The sequence below is a fragment of the Ceratosolen solmsi genome, unplaced genomic scaffold, assembly GCF_000503995.2.
Source record: "Ceratosolen solmsi marchali unplaced genomic scaffold, CerSol_1.0 scaffold11, whole genome shotgun sequence".
Taxonomy (NCBI): domain Eukaryota; kingdom Metazoa; phylum Arthropoda; class Insecta; order Hymenoptera; family Agaonidae; genus Ceratosolen; species Ceratosolen solmsi.
The window spans coordinates 2,764,099-2,790,376 of NW_011948416.1; the positions used below are offsets into that span (position 1 = coordinate 2,764,099).

Genomic DNA, 26,278 nt, shown 5'->3' on the forward strand with positions numbered 1-26,278 from the left:
ATAATGAAAGAAATTAATATAACATTAAAGTATGAAAATTTTCGGAAGCAATGCTAAACTTTCACGATGAAATGCTTTGCTGCATCATTACAAGACATATAAAAGATTCAATCGAAAGGATTTCTTGTAATTTATATAACGATGTATATAAAGAATATAATATTTTTCATATATTAAAGTCTTTGATACTGATTGTATTTCAATATTTCAATAAAATTATTGGGTTTTATTGAATATTTAACATGTTTACTTTACATAAATCATCGAATTGCTTTTATTTGACCACAACATTTTTACATATAATACAAAAATTTCATACATTTATATCTTTTTTATCCGCACAATTCAAATACCTTGTATGTTGTATATTTACAGATTTATGATATCATGTTAATAATTAATGTTAATAATAAAGTAATGTATATGTTTATATTTAAAGCTATATAAGTAAAAAAATATTATCATAGTTTACGAACACTGTGAACTTCGAACATTACTAACAACAATACTCTAACATTAATAAATGCATTATGATAAAAGAACGAGAAGTTTTGTAATGCAAAATTCAAGAATGAATTTTGTGAGATTCACTTCTAGAGTCTTTGGCAACATACGAAGATATGAATATTTTCATCGCACTGCGAATCTGATAACTTTCCACTGACATACGAAGAGAAGTTCGACTCATTGTCAGTAATTGTTTGGATTATCCTGGAGATACATACCCACTTGTTTGCCAAGATCACGCTGAAATTCTTGCACATTCTTCTGTGATTGCTAAAAAATGTAAAACATATTTATATGAAATTTGAGAAAAATGTTTAAAAAAAAAATTGTTATTAAGCGTATTAATTTTCTTTTTTGTTTTTTTTTTTTGCGCAATTGATTATTTCGTATAAAAAGTGAAAATACTCATCTACTCAAAGAATTCAGTTAAACAAATTTGTGAATTTTTATGCACGATATTTCGTCATTACTATGATAATAGGATTTCCATTTTTCATCCTCCTTTGTGATAAAATATAGTAAAAATTTATTTTAATTAATTGACCATCTACTCGTTAAAAATAATATGTTATTTTGAAATGTATTCTTTTAAAGAGAAACTTTCAAGATAATAATCTTTAGCCATAATTTCCTCATATAATTTATTGTTAAATAAAGTCATTACATTTTGTAAAATTTTCAGAACTAACAAATATTATTCAAATATTCGTGTAAAAATAAATATGTATCTCCGAGACTCTAAAATCGTGGAATTTTCCATTTGATTATTAGTTAGTCGGTCATCTATCAGTAAATTATTCGTAACAGGTACACGTGAATTTCAATTGATTGAGAATATTTATAATATTAATTAAAAAAATAATTGCTTCTGTTTGATGATTAAACTGTATTTTCAATTCAAATTATATGTATAGACTTTCATTTCTTTTTTTTATTAAAAACAAAATTTTAAATAATTATAAGCATTATCAAGATATACGTTATAAGTCAACTAGTACCTATTTTCCACCCAATGAAAAGTAATTTTGAGGTTACACTTACGTAATTTTAAAATCACTTTTCGCAATGACTACTATAAGCTTAATCAAGTAAATGATTATGTTACGTGATATTTTCATACAAGCTACTGGAAAATACAGAATAAAAATATCGAATAAAATTTAGAGTAATTTCCCGAATTTGTTACTGCTTTATTTTAATTTTCATTTTAATCATAACTTAAATAAAGACATAATAGAATCAATCTCATTTCCACTTATACATTATATTTTTTATTCTATATATATATATATATATATATATGTATGTGTGTGTATTTATTCATTCCCTCAATTATTACACTCAGCAAAACATTTTCATTACATTAAATGTATCGTAATAGTATGAATACTATTTTTACGGAATGTACGGATACAAATTATATGGGTTTTTGACTCTGTCAGAAAACAAAGATCTAACGGTAATTGTTGAATTTGAAAAAAAATATATTAATATTCATTCCAATATTTGCTCCAGCATATAACGTACATTGCTAAATTATATGTTAAAATAATTATTTCTAGAAGATACTTATTGTATGAAGGCACCACTAATTGGCCAGAGTATACATCTGCGAGAATTTAGTGCAACTCTCACTTATGTGGATTACGATATAATACATATACATATGCTGAAAATTAAATGTTGTTAATAACATTTTATTATTTATAATGATAAAAATACGATTATTAACAAAAAAACATTCTTTCTTATAAAATATTTAAAAATTGAAAAATAATACTTAGACAGTATTAATCATCGGAATTGATTGTAGTCATTACATTTGATTTTATAAGTACCCATATTTTCAATATAAGTAGTAAATAGTAGTTTAATGATAATTAGTAAGCGGAAATAATCATCAGAAAAAGTCATGTTAACCAATCAATTTTCTACACGAGCATACATTTTTACTCTGATAGGATTAATTAATTTCTTAAAGCATAATAAATTGACATTACTTATACTTTTTTCATATTACATATAAGATTAATCATTTTTAAATTCAATATTATATACAAAATAACGAAATAATCATTAATACAAAGGTTTTACATGTTCATGATTTTATACAATAATTAAGCAACATAGGCATAATTTTTATTTATCAATTTTTCAATTAAATAATGGTTATTTGAATAAATTAGTCAATTTTATTTCTAAATACTTATATTCATAATGACATTTATAAAATTATCAATTATGTTAAATGTTCATGTAATAGTATTTTATGAAATGTAATATAATCTTTTTCTGCTCTTTAATTCAAATTTTAAGTATCTCGAAGTAAACATGGAATAAGTTTACCTTAATAGATCGTTAATTTACTTTACTTGCTTGTTTGCTTGTGATAATAATAATTTAAGTTAACTTTTGTTAAGAATCTTGTAATTATATGTATGCATATCGTGACAGTAAAATATATTTAATAATAAAAAAAAATTTTAATTAAGTAAGTAAAAATTAAACAGAGGTTAGCTAAAATAAAAAGAAAAGTATATCTATGTTTATTTATATATTACTTCATTTGAAGAATTATCAAGTTTATTAACTTATTAAGGTACATTTATACACATACGTACACTCTAGAGGTTATAATAGAAAGTCGATTGATTATTTCGACACAAACTTTTAATTACTTTTACAAGTAAACTGATTTTTTTTTTATAGTAAATTAAAACTGCGATGATTATTGAAATTGAAAAAAAATTTTACTTTATTTCTTAACTTTTCAAATAATCATAATATAATAGCATTATTGTTACCAAAAATTCTTTCATATTTCGAATAACTAAATATAATTGATGTTTTTGTGAAAAAATGATTACGTAAAAGAATTTTTGAATATTATTCATTAGGATGATATATGCATTATAAATTTCGTTAACTGTTGTTTTTGTAATTCGTAAGCTTTTATTTTCAACATTTCTTAAATAACATTATTTGTTTATTTTACAGTTTTAAAAATATTATGAACTAAAATACATATTATGATATTGCAATCATTCATATTTCCTAGGACTAATTTACTTAATACTTAATTTTAGAAATGATCACTTGGCAGAATTTTTATAATAGATTCTAATTCAGAAACTTCATAATCAAGTAAAGAAAATCATTACGTACGCATGCTTAATTTAAGTATCTGTTACAACTTATTAGTGGATGAATTTGATACAATAAAGGATATGTCTAAATATGTGCATTAAATGAAATTCACGTCTATCTATAATAAAAGAAAGCATTTATTATTTATGGCCATTTAAAATTCAATAAAATTTGATAAATGTCAAAATGTGGTCGTGGCATTAAGTTGCAATAAAATCATTGCCCAATAGCAGGAGCGTAATGCCAGCTAAAATAATGAAACGAATGTCGCATAATAAGTTATAGCCTGAAAAAGGAATTGATCTCTTACATTAATAGCGTCACGCCATTCGATATTGAATAGTCGGACGAGGCCATTGACGTTCCTCCTAACGAGACTCAGCAGCAGCGGTCGAGTTAGCTTGAACTCTGGTTCTTCTGTCATTGTCTCAGTGTCGCTTTCTGTCCTATTTCCTGGAGCGACCATCGTTTTCATCTTAAGACTCGCCAAACCCTGCTTCGCCGGAGTTGACTCGTTTGGAATGCTCTCGTTTATAATTTGGTTGATCTGCTGGATTGCCGAGCGTGTGTCGTTGAAAGTCTGAGGGGATAAAAGAGCGCGCAATTTGCTGCTTTTTCCTCTTATTTTTCATAGTCATTTGATTTTTTTTCTTTTTTTTTTCTTTTTAGCATCCTCTTTATGCAGAGATGCCTTTCTTTATTGGCTAATGGGACTGTAATGAGAGTGCGATATATTTATTCAAGGAGAGTAGTTGGTCTTGGGATATTTTTGAGAATTGTACAATGATGATATTTAGAAAGTAGTTTTGATGGAGTTGATGATCGAAAGGGATGAAGTCTATGGGCCATTGTATGTAAATTCATTGGATTTAATTAGTATCCGAAATGCAGAAAATGTTCGTGAAATTCGGTTCTGTTTAAAATTATGTATTTACTAACAAAATTATACGATATGAATGTGTTATTAAATTCAAGTAATGGACAAAAAATAAATATTTACATTCGATGTTCAGTATAGAGTAAGTTTACCGCTTAGTACTGTTCGCAACTGATAGAAAGAATACTATTGTATATATATATATATATATATATATATAAATATACAATACAATGTAATATTGTACAACAATATTGTATAAACACATATAACACATAATATATAATACTTTTCTCTTACATAGATTGTGTTGAACGTTGAACTATTGCTTGTCATGGTTCGTATTTTTTTTAAAAATTACTAACCTATATTTGTACATTGGCATTATTTAATTTTATACATTATATTCTTAAACAAGGTTAAAGTGAATCGCAGCATTTAGTATTAAAGTCCTAAGCTTTATGTTTAAATAATTATTTTTGATTTGGATTAAATAGTAAATTCGAAGCTAATAATAAAAAATTAATATTATTATGTAGCGGGAAAGGTTATTATAATCAAAAAGAGACATATGTATGAGCAGTCCAAGTATTTTCTAGTAAAGAGTATAATATTTGAGAATCTGATATTCCCGTGAACTTGTTCTGAAAAAAATATCAGTGCTCTGGATGAACTCGCGCAGGAGTCCCTCGAGCAAATAATAAAAACGAAAACTGGTTATGAAACTGGTGTAGTATAGCGCATGTAATACTCATTGAGTACTTTGCCTGTATTACTTCATAGAAGTCTTTTCTCGTTGTTTTATAATTTTCAAGGTCTACGGAAGGAATAATAGTTCTAAGGTAAAGAAGATAAGAAAAAAAAAAATAATTATAAAGATGAATAAGATACGTAACTAATTACTATAACCACAGTAAGCAGGTCAAGTGAACTTAAATAAAATTAAAAACAATATAAGACATAGCCAATATAGACAACTATAAGCCTAAAGAAATAACAATCCAGTATAGTTTTGAGCCGTACAGCTGAACAGTAATAAAGTATTGAATAAAAAAAATAATTTTAGATTTAAAAAATGCTTTTAGAAATAGAAAATAATTCTCCCATTATTTATTTATATTTTATATAATACTTTATTTACAATACTTGTTAGCATTAACACAAGCGATTGCACGATATTATTTAAATCCAAAGCTTTGCTCTGTAATATTATATATTATTATAAACTACATGTAAAATTTAGTATTGATTAATAGTAATTATAAGATAAAATAATAATATCAGATAAACCTTTTTTACAAATAATAATAAATAACAATGTGAAGATATTGTTGCTTGTAATTTTTCACATGTAAAGAATCAATTATTTTATTTTAATTATAAATTTGAGTAATCATTAGTGGTGATATATGAAATGTATTTTAGAATAAGTAATTATATGCTTTAAAACTACTTGATTACGAGAAAAATAAATAGCTAAAATTAAGCAAAGTTATTAAAAATCTTATGGAATTCTTTTTATTTCATTTCTTTCAACCAATAATAAAATAATTATTTAAATTATAAGTACATTTGATTCTTTCAATTATGAATTTTATTATTTTCTTTATTTATTATTTACCGTTAACATTATTAGTATTATTGGTTATCATCGTTATAATTAATTTTTTTTTCAGTCTCGGGTTAAAGGAATATATATTTTAATAGTTAAAAAAATTTCAATGTCTTAATGAATAATTTATATGCTCATTTAAAATATTTATTAAAATATTAAAAAATAAAAAATTTCACTTTTTCTATGCTTTTAATAATTGTATACTAATTGTAAAATTACGAAATGTTGTATTAAATATAAAAACATTAATTTTAATTATTTAATTGTAATTATCTGTATTTATGTGGATTTATCCTAAAATTGAGCAAAATTAAGAATATTTATAACTGTATTTCGATAAAAATAAATTTCAACTAATCGAAAAAAGAAAAAAAATTAAGCAATTATATAAATCAACGAATATTAATGATATAATATAATTAAGATTTTTTTAATATTATTGCATTTGAGAGATACTATTATAGGTTTTATTATAATTATATAAAATAGAGAGAATAATTATATAAATTAAATAGAGGCTTTATTATAATTATTTATTAATTTATCTATCTTTACCTTTATAAATATTATAATTTTATAAAATACAGTAATTAGTCAATTTTGAAAGATTTTTCAATCTTTAGTTTTGTCTGAAACTGAAATTATATATTTGGTTTTATTTTCTGAGTAATAAGATAAAAAAAAAAAAAAATTGTATGAACCTCTGCGAATTTTATTCTTCATGATATTCTGACATCTAATAAAATAACTTGATATATATTTGATGATATATCATATTATACATGGCATCGTATCATTTTACTGTTAATATGATACTATTTAATTTTGTGATTTTGTAAAATGAAAGACTGCAATTTATTATTAATGTGATGGGCATTGATACATTTGTTTGCTTTTGAAGTGGCGTTTATGTATTATAATATTTCTTATAAAGGACAGTCGATACATTACTATTAATCGAAGAAACAGTATGGATTTTTTATAATGCTAGAAATATAAAGGAAACTTTTATAGAATACGAAACAAGTGACTAAAAATAATTTATATTTTCACCTTTTTACAATCATGGGCTAAAATATTTTTTTTTTTTATAAATAGTCGTTTTAATAATAGAAACATAATATAAGTATCTTTGTAATAATGTTAATAAGATAATGAAATGTTAATTAAATATTATCATTTTTCTTATTGTGTGATTGAAATTGAACTATAGATTGTGAAAATTTAGATAAATATTTTAATATAATTATTATCGTTAAATTATTAGTGTTATTATTATTCATTTCTAAAAAATAACAAAACAGAAGAATTTATGATTAAGCAATTTAAAATAACTACTCTTATGCTTTCGTATAATCAAAATAATAATGAATTAAGTATAGCAGATTAGTATAATCATTAATAGTATATATGCTTGAGAACTGGAAAGAATTTACAATTTTCTGTTTTTTATACATTACTAATACAATTTCCTTTTTCCATCTTAGAAAAATATATACATTCTAAGAGTAATACCAATCCGGTTTTTTTAACTATCAAATTAAAATTATAATTAACTTATATAATGTATAACAATTTTGTAGAAATGTCAATTTAACCACAAATTTGTTGCTTTCAAAACATTTCTTTCTTGGTTAACCGACATAGCTTACTTATACTGACGTGTGGCTTACAGAGTCTTTGGGATTGAGTGAAAGTAACGTTATGAAATATACATGAAAAAAATGTTCATAAAGAAATGTTGATAAATGTATATTTATTCCTAAAGTACAAAAATATATTTCTTATATTCATTGTATATTTCTAATCGTTTGTAGCGCCGCCTTTCTTCCTTATGGAGACCAACAACTATCATAAATCTTTCTTACCGACCTCTGTCGATACGATATTCAACTTTCTCTTCCAGTTTTAATGTTTTCAAGTTACATTTTAATTATAAATACGTCAAAAAAAAAAAAAAAAAAAAAAAAAAAAAAAAAAAATTTTTAACGAATACGCACTGCACGTGCGTTCTAGTATTTTACTTATTCTTACGGTTTTAATTTAGAAAATAATACAATAATATTCACAATGTAATAAATTAATTGAAATGATTTTTTATTATATTAATGATAGAGAAAATTTTCACGAACAAGTTTTAATATTACTTGTAACGTTTTAAATTAATTATATATAATCTGCTGTTTTAGGTATTATTATACCTAAAGATTACGCTAAATATTATGTATGTATAATGTAATCAAGCCCAAAATATGTTAATTTTTCAAAACTTGTCGAATTTTTGGGAGCATTAGGTAAAGTTAATTTTCAAAAGAGCAAAGTTTATGTATTAAAGAAATTTCTTATATTGCAATAGCATAAAAGAGGAATGTAAGTATGTAGTAATAAATTTAAGATACCTCGAAGGTGACCCTAGCGAGAGTCCAAAAGAAACCTGGTTTTGGCTTTTTCATTTTCTGTCTGGGTTCTCTTGGGCGTTCTTGCGAATGCTGCAAACCATTCAAGTTACTATCGACACGTGCACTTCTCCTTTCGATCTTCCTTGGCAGTTCAGCTTTGGATGAATCTGCAAGGACGTCCGCCGTCTCCTCCTCCTTCTCGTCCTCGCTGGTGAAGCGTGCTTGTCTATCGAAGCCCCTGAGGTCGTCGACTTCAAGGTACTTCCTTTTACCGTCAATTCGTTGTTGCATCGCTGAGTCACAGAATCCATGTCCGAGGATCGCCGCGACAAATAAAATCCATAGTAAATTCCCTATCTCCCATGGCTTCGAATTCATCTGTAAAAATGGCAAAAAAACATTTTACTCGAAGTGTCGTAAATGTCATGCACTTGGATTTCATCGTAAATCGCTAATAATTTTCATAACATTCTCTAACGGAATTTTGTAAATTATTTCTAACATACGAAAGTGAAACAATTTTTAATTCTTGATTTAGTTTATTTAAACTTACATTACAAATATTTGAAAAACTGTAGATTTTAAAGGATGATTTGTTGCCTAGAAGCCGAGATTGACCATTACAATTAATATTTCATTTTCATCAATTCATATTTTTTACACTTTACAGTATAGGGATAGTTTTTTTTTTATTTTAAAATAGAATTACGAAATGTAGTTAAAATGATTTTTATATATTAATATTAAATTGAGTGAAATATACATGAAAATTAGATAAATATGAATTTTCTATGTCTTAAATAGATTTTGCAATTATCGCTTTTAGTATTTTTTATATATAAAAAACTTGTAGCCAATTAAAAATATTTCACATGACTTTATATAAATATATATATATATATATATATATATATGTATATATATGTATAACTTTATGTACTCAATATTAATAGTTAGAGAAAGTTGATATATCTATATTTTTATGATAAGCCGTTCAAAATTGTATCAATAAATTATTGATTAGATACATAAATAACATTTAATTGTTAAAAAATTACAAGGGAAAATGATTTATTTAACAAAATTTCGCTATATATTATTATTAAATTATATTTGGTTTTAGTAATTTATAATATTTTACTTTCAAATAATTATCATTAAAGTTAGCGGTTCAATTAAAACTACTAAGCATTAAAACATTATGTACTGATTCGTTATCTAATTTAATGTTGATGTAAATTAATGAAAATGTATAGTTTGATTTTAGGTTAACTCTATATAAAATTATATTAGTATTTACACTATAATAATGAAACATAGTATTTAAATAAAATAGAAAGTTAATAACCAGTCTAATAATAATCGAGCAAAAGGAACAAAAAATTCATTGAATTCTCGAAAATATGATAACTATGAGCAATTTCTCGATTCATACGTATTTTAAGTTAGAAAAATTAGCAAAATTTAACATGAAAATAAGAAATAACTAATTATTTTACGATGGATATTTTGAAAAATAAATATAAATTTCTTATACCTCCTTGTACTGTAAGTTATTCAAAATATTGGATAACTATTGTTTTCAACATTTTACCGAATAATAAGTTACCATATAAAATATACTTTTCAATAATTATTTTTATTAATTATTATTTTTTTTCTAATATAAAACATCGGAATTTTTTAATTGAATGGTTTTTATCGCATTTTTTATATCAATAATTTGATTAATTTTTATTAAAAAGTACTTTGACAATATTTTAATTGATTAATAACCTTAATTTTATTTAACGTTTAGTATAATATTTTTTAACATTAATTTATATTAATTACAATTATATTAATTTCAAAAATTTTGAATATTATTGATATATAACTTATTTATCAATTCTATTAAATATATAATAGCTTAAAAATATTAATTCTTAAATGAAATAAATTTATTGCAAATCATAATTCATATATTTATATATCTCTCAAGTTGTCAGGAGTCCATAAGAATATATATTTAATAGTATTTCATATAATACATGAAGAATAATTTATTATGATGAATTAGATACAATAATATCAACCCACTTGAGAAAATTTTTCATATTAATTTTCACAAATATTAAATACGTTTTAATTATTGGTTCAAAATTTAAAGAAACGAATTATAGTTTTCAATAATAACTTTTTATATTATTATAAAAGAGAATAAAGTATAAATATAAATGATATTTATATTAACATATAACCAATAATGCGATATGTATTAATGGAGTGATACAATTGTCTTTATATAAACAATATTATAGTACATAAATTATAGTAGATTAATAGATAAATTATAACGGAAATATAATGTCATTGTAAAAAAGAAATTTTGTCATTCTGAATGAATAATGATTAAAAATTAATGAAAGTGAAAATTCTTTTACTCCTTATGTGATAAAGGGGAATACGTCGTATTTGAAATTATAGTTTAAATCTTTGTACGACCCTGACCAATGTACGTAATTAAGTTACCGTGTATATCAATCTACCTTCAGAAATTATAAAGGTTATATGTGTGTTATATATATGTTTATTACAATCAAACGTTTTTCTATTCCGATATATCTTTCTTTTTTACTATTAATCTCTATCGTTAAAATCGTTAAAATTTACCGTCAAAAATGAATTTTTTACTTTCTTAACTTTGAGTTCGAATCACAGTATATCTATCAGAGAAAGGTGATAGCAATGTACATACTTGTCGCGTTTAATACATTGACTTTATTATTGATTGTGTTAATGTAACATTACTAGTATTATTATTTAGGCGCACTATTGATGCGATGAGATATTATGAAAATATTACAATATTATTATTGATATATTTAGTTTAATGACTATGAATATATTTCTGATAAAATTTAAGAAAACATATAGTTTTATATAAATATAATAAGATTTAAATAAGTATATTAGAATATAATAAATATAATATTAATGAAATTAATAATATGGTTGCTTTGAAATGTTATATGCGAGTATTATATATTTTTCTAAATTGATAAATATAACATAATATAATATTTTATTCGTTAATTTATCGTTAATTTGGTTTTAGTATCGGAGGAAAATTGTAAGTGTATAATGTATAAAATACTAATATGCAGTATTTAACTAGAATGAATAATTTATTTAAAAATAAAAAAGCATAATCGTGATAATTACAAATACATATATATATATATATATATATATATATTATTGTATTTTTACTAAAATTTCATTATAAAAATTAGTAAATCGTTAATAAAATAATTTGAAATTTTTATTCACATTATTGAAAAGTTATTATTTTATTGACGCGATAGGAATATAACGAGTAAGTTTTTATTACAAGCAATAAATGTCCAATTAAGTGAAATTCAAGCTAAAAATGTGAATGTCCTTTTAATTACCAAAGACATAAAGAATAGCAATTTTGTGTTTTTCAGTGTTGTGTTTACTATAAGTCTGAAACCGTGTGAAAAATAAAACAAATCAATGACCGTATAATTTGATCAGGGACATTTACAATCGTAAAAGATACCTTCATTATGTAGGAAGCCATTAAATCAAGTTTAATGTATGACCAAACCAAGGATATACTCTCACTCTTACTCTCACTTCATCAGCGTGAAGTAAAAGTTCTCAGATGTGTACGTTCGCGTACTTAACAGGCCTACCGTATGAAAGCAAAAGAGAAGAATTACGAATGCAATTATAATTAGCATGAATTTGTTGAATTTCAGTACATATATCTAAAATTCATTTACAATTAAACGATTTGAAATGCTTTTATTTATTGTAATAAAGCGAGAAAAATTTATTATGACGTTTTGTAAATGGCTGATGTAAATGTATAATATCAATCAGGGTAATGAATATTTGGAACGTGTAATTGGAACGAATCGTGACGATGTACAATCGTGAGTGAATAAAACAAGGGCACCTATTAAGAGAATATTAACAAGCGATTGTATAATAAATATCTTCTCATAATAATAAATCCAAAATTTTTTTGGCCCATTAAAATAAATTATGTAGGTATATAATTTTTTTTCTTTTTCAGTTTTTCAAAGAGAAAGGACAATTAATTGGAGACAAAGTAGATTCAACGCACTTCAAACAGGTTATTGAATTAAAATGTAAATTGAACATGGAATTAGTTATTTAGAAATTTTACATCGATTGTAATGGAAGTATTGTAAAAAAAAAAAAAAAAAAAAAAAAAAAAAAATGATTTGCACCCAAGTTCTGTAGTATTAACTAAAAATTATGATTGAATACGCAGATAAATAGTTTTACAGTAAATAATTAATTTTAAAAGATTAAAAATATTATTGGTTAAAACTTTGGTGGATAATTTAAGTCCAAATTATTTCAAATTAGATAAATATTTAAATGGATAGAAACTATATAATAACAATCTGTAGTTTGTTTATTTAACAAGGAGTTTATTTAAGCATGAGAAAATAAAATTGTAAATTTCGTTTACAGCTAGGCATCGATAAAAGTATACTAAAGTCGTATAATTAGTTTCTACAACTGAAAATCAATTTACATATAGCGAAAATAATTTGACATTGTATATATTATTTATATAATATAAATATTTTTATTACGTATTATTATTAATGTTTATTTTTAACTGAATCACTGTCCTTTCACATCATATGTATTACATGCAAATAATTATTAATTTTAATATTATTATAAACAATAAATTTGTTTTCTACATGCTCATGAAGTTTAAAGTAATATTAAATTTTTATTTCCTTACAAACTTAAAATGGAGCTGCCAAATTCCAGATAATCATATATTTAATTGTGTATTTAATTAAATATATTCGCCTATTTATTAATAATTAGAAGCGCAATTTTAAAATATTGCACGATTCTGAAACTAACTAATCTGTCTAACTTTTTGATAGAATAATAAACTGTAATCGTATTACAAACATTCCGAAACAACGTACAATTTATTAAGATATAATGATAAATATTTAGTCCTCTGTATTTTTCTAAACATATTTCTCCATCGATAACGTTATATAATTGCATAATTTATACTACAGTATTAAGCAGTAAAAATAGTAATGCTATTTTAAAAGGAAAGTAAATTGCACTTGATCTTTCAATATTTTTTGGTAGTTATTTTAAAATTATTATTAACGAAAGAACGATTATAAGAATTGTTTGCATGTAAATAAATCATTACTTTGTGTAAATTCCGTTATTAGCTAAACTTTCACTAACTTTCCTGCAATTAATGAAAAAAATGTATTATAGACATAATTAATTTTTACTTTTTAGTATGATAATACTTAAGTGAAATTGATTAAAAGTGTTTTAAATAAATGAGTAAACGGAATAATAAATTCAAACAATGTAAGCTAATATTATTTGCAAATTATTAGATTTTGAAAATTATAACTTCTTTTAATACTTTTACATAAATCTTATAAATATTAGTTAAGCAGAAAGGACAATTTATTATATTTATAATATTTACTAAATCACTATGAAATTTTAGTATCAAGTATTACTATCTATATTAAATAGTATATATAAAAATTTCATTTATTGTAATTATTAAATAACAATAATCTAATAATCTAATAATGAGATAATACTGTTGTAATATTATATAAAATTGATAGTCTTTTGATGCAGATTCTGGAATATCAAAGAATAAATCAACATTTAAAGATACGTTGGAATATAGATAACGAAAATTTTTAGATATTTTAAAATCGAAATTACCAAAATTATGTATTTCAGATTATATCGTTTTAGTGAAATATTAATAAAAAATAGTCCTCCTACCATTATTGATCAGATATATCACTTTTAAACAACAATATTAGATTAGGTTATTCTTTTTTATCAATAATTAGATTCTTTAAAAACAACAGGTGATTAAATAAATAACAACAGGACGTTTAGTCATCAACGACTACGGGAGACTACGAGAGACTAAGACGTTATCTGTGCTCGGTTTTCGGCATTGACATAGTGACATCAACGCATGACTTGTGCGTGTATAGACTATTGAATCACTCAAATTTCATTTGAAATTTTTTTTTCCCAACATTTCTTTCAACAGATTTGATGCCATGTACGTATGTACCTTATGCAATCTTTGAAGTAAAAGTTTGAGCATTGGTGCTCGAATATTAATTATTGAATTAAAGATAACTCATATATATATATATATATATATATATATATATATATATCACTTTGTTCCTTTAATGTATTCGAATTATAATTTGAGTTAAGTAATAATGTAAATAACTAAAAAAATATGTTAAATGCGTGCCTCTGGTATATTCGTATATACATTCTTTGTGTTGGTTAGGACTTTCCCTTTCTTTAAAACTATTATTCAACTACGGAACTCCATATGAGAATTCCATGTATTGTGCTGATTAGTATGTTAATAGGTGTGTTGATAAGTGTGTTGATTATCTTATGATTTAGTATTTTGCGAGTCTTATTTTATTTATGTTCTAATCTGATACGTATTGCATATATATATATATATATATACATTTGTGTGAATTGTGAAATATGTTCTTTAAGGAATCGTATTCTACATGTAAAAGTAAAGGCAAAGACTATTAATGCCAATTAATACAAACAATAATAATTTATTAAATATGAAAAAATTTAATCGACTGAAAAATTATAGATTTAAATGTCGAATCGTTTAAAAATGCTTTTTGTTAATTTTAGGTGCCAATTATGGCTAGAGTCTTGACTTTGCACGAATATTACGTAAATATTGACTTGCAGCACATGTAAAATAAAGCGAGGTGTAGTGAGATGTGTTGTGTACTACTACAACCGGAATAGCCAGATATTCCGAGGCTCGTATTCACCCATAAAACAAGGGATAGCGTATGATGAGGTTGGAATAATAAAAGAGTTGTTAGGAGTGGTTAGGAGGTTGAAAGCCGAGTTATGTGAAGCCAGTGTAGTGTACCTATAGAAGAGCCGGTCTCGAGTTGTCGTTTGGTACAGCGACAGCAGTAGCAAGTCCCAGAGATGAAGGTGAATGTGCCGCGCGACATGTCAACAGACGTGGAGCGTGCGGCACTTGAATACAAAGACCTCGACGGCGAGTCTGAGGACGAAGCCCGAGCAGAAGAAGAAGAGCAGGAATATGAGTAGGAAGACGCAGCGGGCGGATGCGTACAGGACGTTGCTGTTGTTGTAACAGTTTCCGTTGCCACAGCGGATCATCGAACTCGACATTTCGGATCGCGTGTACCGACGAGATGACGGACGTTGATGAAGTAAAGCACGCGGCTACCGAAGCTGGTACGGTGACTTTCTAGGAGCGACTTCCGCGCCACCATTGCCGCCGCGGCCGCAGTCGACCTCGACGCCGCGAACACGCGACTGCATTTCTATTAATTATGAGGAGCCGCGAATAGCAAAACTCACCAATAGCTGGTTCCATTACGGAAATGCGATCTGGCGCCAGTCTATCCTCTACCATAGCATGTGTAAGCGGGTAGGTGGGGGAGGGGAGAGACTGAGCGAGTGAACGAGAGAAGTAGATAAGAGAGAGAGAGAGAGAGAGAGAGAGAGAGAGAGAGGGAGGGGGGGGGGGTGGTTTCAGAGAGAAAAGCAAAAAGAATTTGATTTTTACGAAAAGAAATTTTTCTTATGTGCTCGTAAAATTTTACTAGCTTATGAAATCGCAACTAAACTCAATGGCTTTAATAATATACTTTAATCATAATAAAGAGGTCATCGCAATCATATCAGTTATCGACTGATATCATGATATTTGCGCAGAATTTAATAAGAGAAAAGTATCGTAGATTTTAATAAACCAGTAATCGGTGGTTTTCAAATATAAATCATAAAGTTAATCGATCAATCCTTTCATTGTACTATTTAAATCTGGATTCCGAACAAGTAGGTTGAAAATTTATTTAAAACAAAAACTAATCGATCCTTTCCTAATTATTAATACTTAATTATTAATTTATACAATTTCAAAGAAGCACTGATTTTTATTCAATTAATTTTATGCTATATAAGCTTTTATATATATAACAATTACATTTCATAAATATTCTCATCACTCCTTCAGCTTAATCATTTTTTTTTAATTCTTTTAATATAAATATAGGAATTATATTTATCAATCATTTAATTCATTATAAAGTTATGCAAATGTTAAATTAACAAATATATGCCATACATTTAAAAATCCGAATATATTTATACAGTGATGGCTCAATAGATATTACATAAAACTTTCTACACGAAACCAAAAGAACTTATAACTTTCAAATTGGAAATTATCAAAAAAAAGATGTAATTTATTAAATATGTAAATGTTTTTATGATAAATAAATAATATTATTGTTCATCAGTGATAACAAAAAATTGCGTATTTATATATTTAAATATGAATAGAGAATATAATAGATCTGCTTGTATTTAAGCTCGAATTATATCCTTGTATGATTGTATTTAGGTTTGACTAAAAAACAAATTTATATATTTTTCATCGATGCTTAACAATAACGAATGAAAATAGTACTTATAACGTAGTAGTAAAATTGAATATTTTTCTTTTTAATTATAGCTTAATAGTTCAAAATATATTCATATACTTTGCATGAAAGCGGTATAAATATTGGTACATAAATATAATTAATTTAATACTGAATAAAAAATTTGTTTATGGGTATTTATTTATTTTTTGTATTATCTGCCCCAAAAATATTCGATATCACTATGATTTTAATTTATGCAAGTTAATATTCTACTTCCTAAAAACTTAATAAATTTAACTATATAGTCAACACTTTGTAGACAACGAAATTTATTTCAATTGTCAACTTTTGTATTCAGTGTTATATTTAATTTAATATATTTAAAAAATTTTTGTATTTATGATAAATAATATGGTATGTATAATATAAATATTATATATATTTTATTATGAAATAACATTTTATTTTATAATTTTATAAATTTGAAGATTATTATTCATCAATTTTTCTCAATTTTAATAATTATATTCTTTTATAATATTATTTGGTACATTATATTTTGTTTTCTTAGTTAAAATGTACTAACTTTAATTTCAAAGACTACATTACTATTAAACTAAACTATAATACGTTGCTTAATGTATCAGATTAATTAATCAAATTTTCAACAATTGCACAGAAGAAAATAGCTTAAGCAGTTTCTCCATTAATTATAATATCTATAATAAATTATAATTTATTTCAAAATTCCTAAACATTAGTTGTTTCAATATAACAAAAATAGCGTAAAATTACGAGTAACTTCATTTGTTGCTTTGTTAATAATAAAGAACACTAATAAGGTGCATTGATATAATAGTAAATAAGTACTTCGATAATAGTATGAGAGATATATAATTATAATAATTTCAAACGTATCCAGGAATAACAAATATTTAATGACGGTTTATATTGATATAAAAATTTTATTAAGTGATCTATCTAATTTTAAGAAATTTGAAGAGACTCTTATTATTCTTATTAAATCTTATTAAATCAATATATATATATATATATATATATATATATATATATATATATATATATATATGATATAACAGAAAGATAAAATCAGGAAGATAAAATACTAACAGTTATTGTAAAAAATATAGAGATCAACGCAACAAATATTTTTATTCACAAAATGTAAAAATTCTTCACAAATACGTATAAACGTATACAAGGAATATAATGAATATAAATATTTTGTTTATTTTTTGAACCTTTAAACTATAAGATTTTACAAGTAGTAAATTAGAAAATTTATTTGAGAAAAATAAATGAAATATTCAGCAAAATCTATGAAACTAAATATTTCATGCGTGATGGGATACACTATGTGGTGAAAGAAAACAATGGATGATTTTATGTTAGCACTTAAAATATAAATAATAAAAATTTAAGTTTTTTAATAGATTGTGTAATTTTAATTGTGAGCAACAAGCATATTATTTGTCGCATATTAATTAAATTAAATACCTATTTACTATGTTCGCATATAAAATTCGATATATTTGGTATTTCAATTATACCTTAGAAAATACAAAGATATTAGGCTAAAGAAAAATAGCATTCATTATTAAGTTAATTTCTGATTTAAGTTACATATAAACTATAGTATAAATATAAACTATAGTAGTGTAAAAATATTTTTTTTATATCTATATAGATAGGATAATTATTCATTACATTGAAATAATATCTTACTAATATTCTTAATTATATAATACGTAGTCTAAGTATCTAAATTAAGGAAAACCTATAGGAGGAAAACTCATGGGAGAAAGTACTCTACTGAAAATATAACATTTATGTTGTGGTTACAAATTTTATATTTAAAATTTATAATATGAATGGCAATACTTGACATTGAGTTTATAAAATAGTTAAATATTTATCAAAGTTTCTCTTTTTTATTTAGTTACATTTAAAGAAAAATGTCTATTTGATTTAAATTTTGGACGTAAAAGTGCTTCTATAAATATAATTAATAGTAAATATAATCATGTATGTATTTCTATATCTTATTTATGAGATCTTAATATTGTTTAAATATCTGATATTTGTTATGTCGAATATGATTAAAAACGTATTTTGAACTATTTTATTCATGTTTAAGACAATAAACACTAGCAACTGCGATAAATAATAACTGCTTTCAATAAAAATTATCTACTATATTAAATTTATAACATATTAATTGAATAAATGTAAATTGTATAAAATGATAGAATTTCCTATTAAATATTTAATTGAATGAACTTTGAAAAAAAAAAAAACAGTATGACTACGAAGTCTTAGTTAGCGAGAAAGTAGTTTAATAGAAATTGGTAAAAAAAACAACAACAACACATGTCTCTACCTCTACTCAAATATAAGAAATATATAAAAAATAGATTTTCATAACAGAACCAATTTTTCAAAACCAATTCAAACCTTATTTGAATAATCAATATTTTGTTAAAATTTCAAAATGTATATTACTCAAGTTATATTTAATTTAAAAAAAAAATTGTAGTATTAAGTGTACTTATAATTATTAAAAAAATTGAATTTAATGTAATTGAGCAAAAATAAATTAGATAACTATTATATAAAACAAATTAATCGTTTTAAGTTTAATTCTTAAAATTTGACCTATAAGTTTAATTCCATGAAATATATCAGAATCTTATAACTATATTAGAATTGTATCCTAAATATTTAAACTTTCTTTTATATATTTCGTATTATGTAATAGCCATCTATTAATTAAATGATTGATAAAAAATTAAATTGGAATAATTATAATATTAATAATACATTATCGTATTTAATAAAAATAAAAACGGTTTTAATGAAATTTCGTGATTATTTCTGCATAGATATCCTCACAATTTTTACGTCGATCGAAATGCTTACGTCGATAGTAAGAGAATATAAAGAAAATGGAATTTCACAGCATAAGATTGAAAGTGTTAAAAATTGTAGAAAATGCAAAGTGATCATTTCCAAACCAATAAATACGTAATATCTTAAGTAACGTGCAAGTTAATATCTATGTCCAGTTGATTTATCTCTCAGTAAATCTGGCCTCTCCTTAAACCGATTAAATTGGACGAGATGATAATGGAGGGGGCAAAGTGGAAAAATAAGGAAGCTTAACAAGTAAAAGACATGTTAAACTATGCATTTATGGTATAGACATGGGTTTTCGTGATACACGAAATCTCTCAAGAATAAATGTATCAGCTCTCTCTCTCTCTCTCTCTCTCTCTCTCTCTCTCTCTTAAGCACTCTTCTGAGATTCACAGCCGATGTCCATAATCACTGTCAATTACTTCGAGACGATTTCGTGATATTGATTTCCAACGATAAGGGCACATTTATGTATACGTCCATGGCTGAATTATATACAAAGGAGAATGATAGGTGAATTGAATTAAGGAAAGGCTATTACGGTATTACCGAAGAACTCCAGTTCATGACTCATTGTCTTGGCACTTTTTGAATGTTGTATAAGAATCAGGAAATTTCAAAGAGCAACATTCGATTTACATCAAGCAGCGTTTTATAAATTATTGGTTTAGTTGCGATTTTTTGACAATATGCGTGTAGAGAAAGCTCTCTTACGATTCCAAAAATTATTTTAATCAACACATCGTGAGAAATTTAAACTTTGTAAGTAACAGATATATACGATTTTACGTAGATTAAACATTGTGAGGATGCATGTGTTAGCGATTGTGAATATATTTCACTGTGATCGTGAGTTAGACCTATTAAGAGGTTACATCACTTAAAAGAACATATCGTTGAATTGTGCGACTTAATATATTGGAATTTTATTATGGCGCTGAAATGAATTGTATGTTTTTTTATTGTATTCTGTTGGATCCATTAATTGAAATTTATTTTGAAACATTGAAATATTGCCTTGGTTGGTTAAATATTTATTATTTCTTAAAAGTAATTTTACGCCTACAAATATAAATATTATTTCTATTTATAAGTTGATAATATAACTATTAAATAAAAATATTTAAAATATTAGTATTAACAACAACAACAATAACAACAACAACAACAAAATATATATATATATATATATATATATAAATACTATAAAGAAACAAAAATGTAATACTAGAAATTCATTGCTAAATACAATAGTTTTGTAAATATAATGACAAATATATTAATCATTAAATTGTTAAATAATCAAAATACACATAAGAATAGATATGTAAATAGAAATACATACGCAAATAACTAAATTCTAATATTTATATTTAATTTTCAATTATTTAATGGTTATTTATGTGATTTATACGATTAATTATTATAAATTATCTACCTATTTTATTTTATTTAGAAATTACAATATTAGCATTCATAAAAATTATTTAACTTTAAAAAATTTATAATGAATAAATGAATGAATATCATAATTTTTATTTTTTCAATCAATTTATTTAATAATAATTTATTATATTTAAGTTAATTCTAATATTTATCGTTATATAACATCTATAGTAAAATCTAATTGAATGAATTTGAAGAGGAAATGAATTAAGTTCGATGCTTTGTGTACTTATAAACTATAAATTTTATTTTATACAATAATTGTTCAAACATAAAAATTAAAGCGAAATAATAACAATCATATGCACTTGTGCACACATACAAACGTACATACACATATACATTCAAGCATACCCAAACTTACGTTTATATGTATATAAAGAAACAAGAGTGTAAAGTATCTATCATTTTATTAATTACAAGATTGTATAAATTATTATAAATGAATCTTAATAATTATAAATAATTAATTATAAATATCTTATAAATGAATATTAAAAGCAATTTCAGATATTAAAAACAAATAATTATATATTCGATTATATCATTATTCGACAATTTGGTTCAAGAAGATATGTTTAACTTTGTTGGAAAGAAATGCTATTCTGCTGATTTATAAATATAGATAATTTATAAAATATGTTAATACACACAAACTTGCTAGATAATTTATTTTGTGAATACATATTGTAATTAGTAATGCAAATTTATAAAAGTTTATTGCTCGTTATATTTTAACATTTAAATATATTAGCTTGTAATATATTAAGGTAATTATACATTTTTATACCTATAAGTTTTAATTTAAATTTAAAATAAGATGATTCTAATATTCATCATTCGTGTGTATATTATTTTAATGCTATTATCAACTAAAACGAGAAAGTTATCGTTTTTTTTTTTTTTTATAAGAAATTAATTTTTGTTGTAAGTAATTAATCGTTATAACTTCTAATAATATACAGAATTATATATATATATATATATATATATATATATAACAAATTTCCTACATAGGACGTTAGACAGTTAATAAATGTTAAAATTATGTTTGTTTAAAAAACTGAACGTAGAGAACGAACATTCTTTAACATTTTCATGAAACAATGCTATGAATTCTTACTATCAACTTCTGCAATTCTTATATTTCAAGTAATGAAAGTAATGTATCCGAAAGTAAGTACAATCAAAATAATTATATAAATAATTAATGTTAAATTTATAAAATATTTATATTGAAATTTATAAACTTTCTGAATCATGAATATTAATATTAATAAAATTTGTATTATATTGTCTCCTTTTTGATATACAGAAATATTGCTCTATCGTAATCACCTTAACTGCTCAAAAGATGTACTAACATGCAAAACTAACCTCCTGTACAGCCACTTTGCTTGCCCTTCATAATGACGGCGCCATTCCATTTAAAAAAATTCGTGCAGACGAACCACAATCAACGAGTACACCTGTCTAACTGATATTCATAAACAAGTGCACGTAAGCCTTGGAGACGGGTTTCCTGTACCACGTGGTTTAAACAATGACGTGCACGCTTTCACTCTCATGTCTGCTGGGGGGCGCAGAGAGTGCAAGGAATTTTATTGAAATGGAACAATGTATCATTATTCGCCATTACTTATTATACCATTTAGTGGGTTATATTGGTATTGAAATGCGATTAAAATTACGATAAACGATTTCGTTTTTATCAATTACTATATTTTGTTGGCACATGCATTTTAAAGATGAATGTGTATGTCAAGGTTGATGTGGTAAGATTGATTGTTATTTGATGCAAATGTCAGAATCTAAATATAAATTGAGTTTAACAAAAAAAAAAACATCAGTAAACGATTTATAAGATAATGGAGCTATAAGTATTTAAAAATATTATATATACAGTTTTACAGTTTTTATAGATCTGAAAGTGTTCATATGTAAATGTAAATAGAGATTAAAGTGGAGAATATAAAAACTAGAATACCTTTGATTTCCCGGAATTGAACGTGAAAGTACCAGTTCATAATAGAATTTTCACTTTTATCCGAAGAAAAATTAAAATAATCTTGAAAAATATTATAATTACTACAGTTTTAAAATGTTTAGCCGACAAAAGTATTATTTTTTCATTATTTAATATGCAATTAATTATATTTACTCTCTTTCTTATTATGAAATAAATTTTGCAGAATAGAAAAGCTTTGTTTAACATTTCTAAATTAATATGATTTTGTGTGTGTGTGTGTGCGTGCGTGTGTGCGTATGTGTGCGTGCGTGTGTGCGTATGTGTAAGTGTGTTAATTCTATGTTTAATTCTATGTTTAAGTTTTGTTTATCATGTATAAATTAATATATTTGTGTGTGTATGTATGTGCGTTAATTGCATTTTTATCACTACTACTATTAAAAATAAATTATTTCAAAATTGAGGTTTTTAATAGTCGGCATAAGACATTTATAAAATACTTTTATCAATTTAAAAAATCAATGTACAATCTCTAATAATTAAATCAATTAGCCATATATAATTTAAATACGAATATTTTAATAAGCTATTATATAGTAAAAATATTTACAATTAATTAATTGCTAAATATTTATTTCTTGCATAATGTTTTTCATAATTTTCATGAATATAATTTCAAGAGTGAAATTTACTATAATTATATCTATAAATGTAAACATTAAAGTATAATACTCAATATATACATAGGCGATCTTATATTATTATTTAATTTATAATAATTATGTATGCACAATTAATTAATTATTTAATTCTTATCATATAATAATTAAAATTAACATTTAAGCATATTAGAGACCAAAGAGATTAAAGACAATCCTCAGAATTTCTATCTCTGAGATATTCATAAAATTAATAGAAATATTATCCTATTATTAAAAAATGATATACTATAAATCAATTTAACATTAAATCATCTAAAAATTATATAATACACTTATCTATTTCATCACATGTATTCTCATTTTGTGTTTATATCAATTTGTACTTTAAAAAACTGCATTTATAATTTATACTTCGTATTTAAACGTGTGAAAATATTATTTGTTTATATACACGTTCTTTGTGGAATCAAAATTTTTATTTGAAACTTTATTGAAATCATTCTTAGATTAAAGATTTATAAAACAGATAATTAACAGAGATAATGATTGAAAATAACTATAAAATGTATGTTGAAACGTGTAAATGTTTAAGTAGTTATGATAATAATTTTTTAAATATATTTTAAACCAATTTTGAACATGGTGAAATGTATTATATGATCGTTGGAAAGAAATTATTATTGAAAACTAACTCGTTTGTGTTGGAATAAAACTCAATTAATTTGGATCTTATAATATTTGAATGTATGTTACCTATAATCATTATCAATGTATATACAATTACAATATAATTTTATTCAAAATTGTAGGTTCACTTGAATACTAGAAATTATACAATTTAGTAATTAATTATAAAATAAATAAAGATGAAAATAAGAATTTTAAAACTTTAAATTATTGAAATTATTAGAATAGATATAAGATTTCTCACTTTCTGTGAATACAAATCCTAAAAATCTTAAGTAGTATGAGCTTCTGTAAATCTTTTAGGTAATTATAAAAGAAAATTGTTTATAAATAATACAATAGATTGTAGTAGATAATAAAAAATTATAAGCTATAATAATTTTATAAAAAGATCACATAAACAATATTACTCACAATTTAAATAATCTCTTTTAATAACTATATTTTTTAATTAAGTATCTTATTGCTATTTTATATGTATAAACATACATATATATATACATGCATATACATACATATATATATATATATATATATATATATATATATATATATATATATATATATATATATATATATATATATATATATATATATATAAACATTATTGACATTTAAGATTAGATATGATATGAATAAAAATAGAAAATTGAAAATAAATAGATTTCATCAAATTTTAATTATTTTTCACAGTAAATAAATACACATAACTATATAAATGTTAAATAAAATGCAATTTATGAACTCGTTCTTGTTTAAAAGTAGATAACAATAGTTTAATATTAAGAAGGAGCTGAGTATTATTATTATTTTTTGAAACAATATATCTTGAAGGATTCTTTTATCTTAGTAACCGAAAGGTAGAAAGAACCAAATGGCAAAGTGGGTCACTGGAGGTGTCCTTTGCCGGATGTTGAAAACCATGCGATGCCGCATCGATGGTCATTATTTTCCCCCGCATCAGTGACATATTTGTGCCTTGTTGGGCATTATATAACCGACAAAACTATTATCGTAGATTCCTGGAATTTTCTTATTTAGTTGCGATAAAAATATCTAAGGCTGAGCTTATGATATAAGGTAATTTTGAAGTCGAATATTAATGAAAATTATGTAAGAGAAGGCAGCTGACAATGGCGGTTTCTCTTTTTTTTCCATTACTAAAAAGAAAATGTTAGTATGTAAATTAATAACTGAAAAATCGACGTTCTTGGACATTAATTTTTATGAGCAATATTGAAATTGATGTAATTAAGAGTTCTAAAATGTTATAATTATCTGCAGTTAAAGAACATTATTTATTTTGAGTACCACTTTTTATAACTGGAAATATAATATATTATAATAATAATTACCCGTGCTTTACAGAATAAATTTCAATATTCAATTTTGTAAGTTAATTTTTTTTATGTAAATTATTTTATAATTAGAATTAGAATTATAATAAAAGAATTCATATGAAAATTCAGTGTATTATATATATATATTTTTC

The 26,278-nt window shown here is 23.8% G+C and overlaps 1 protein-coding gene across 3 annotated transcripts in view; it reads right to left on the minus strand.

Moving 5' to 3' along the window:
* Positions 1–342: 342 nt before the first annotated feature.
* Positions 343–26,278, minus strand: part of LOC105359178 (uncharacterized) — a 32,644-nt gene continuing 6,708 nt past the window's right edge. The window contains exons 1-4 of one of the 3 annotated variants that reach the window (XM_011495689.1): positions 22,846–22,926; positions 8,546–8,923; positions 3,965–4,234; positions 343–777 (exon numbers count right to left, since the gene is read on the minus strand). In XM_011495689.1, the coding sequence (XP_011493991.1) occupies positions 691–777; positions 3,965–4,234; positions 8,546–8,923 (735 nt within the window). In that variant the 5' untranslated portion in view covers positions 22,846–22,926 and the 3' untranslated portion in view covers positions 343–690. Of the gene's footprint in view, positions 778–3,964; positions 4,235–8,545; positions 8,924–15,551; positions 15,955–22,845; positions 22,927–26,278 lie in introns of those variants that run through there. The other 2 variants (XM_011495687.1, XM_011495688.1) reach the window with 2 other exon arrangements.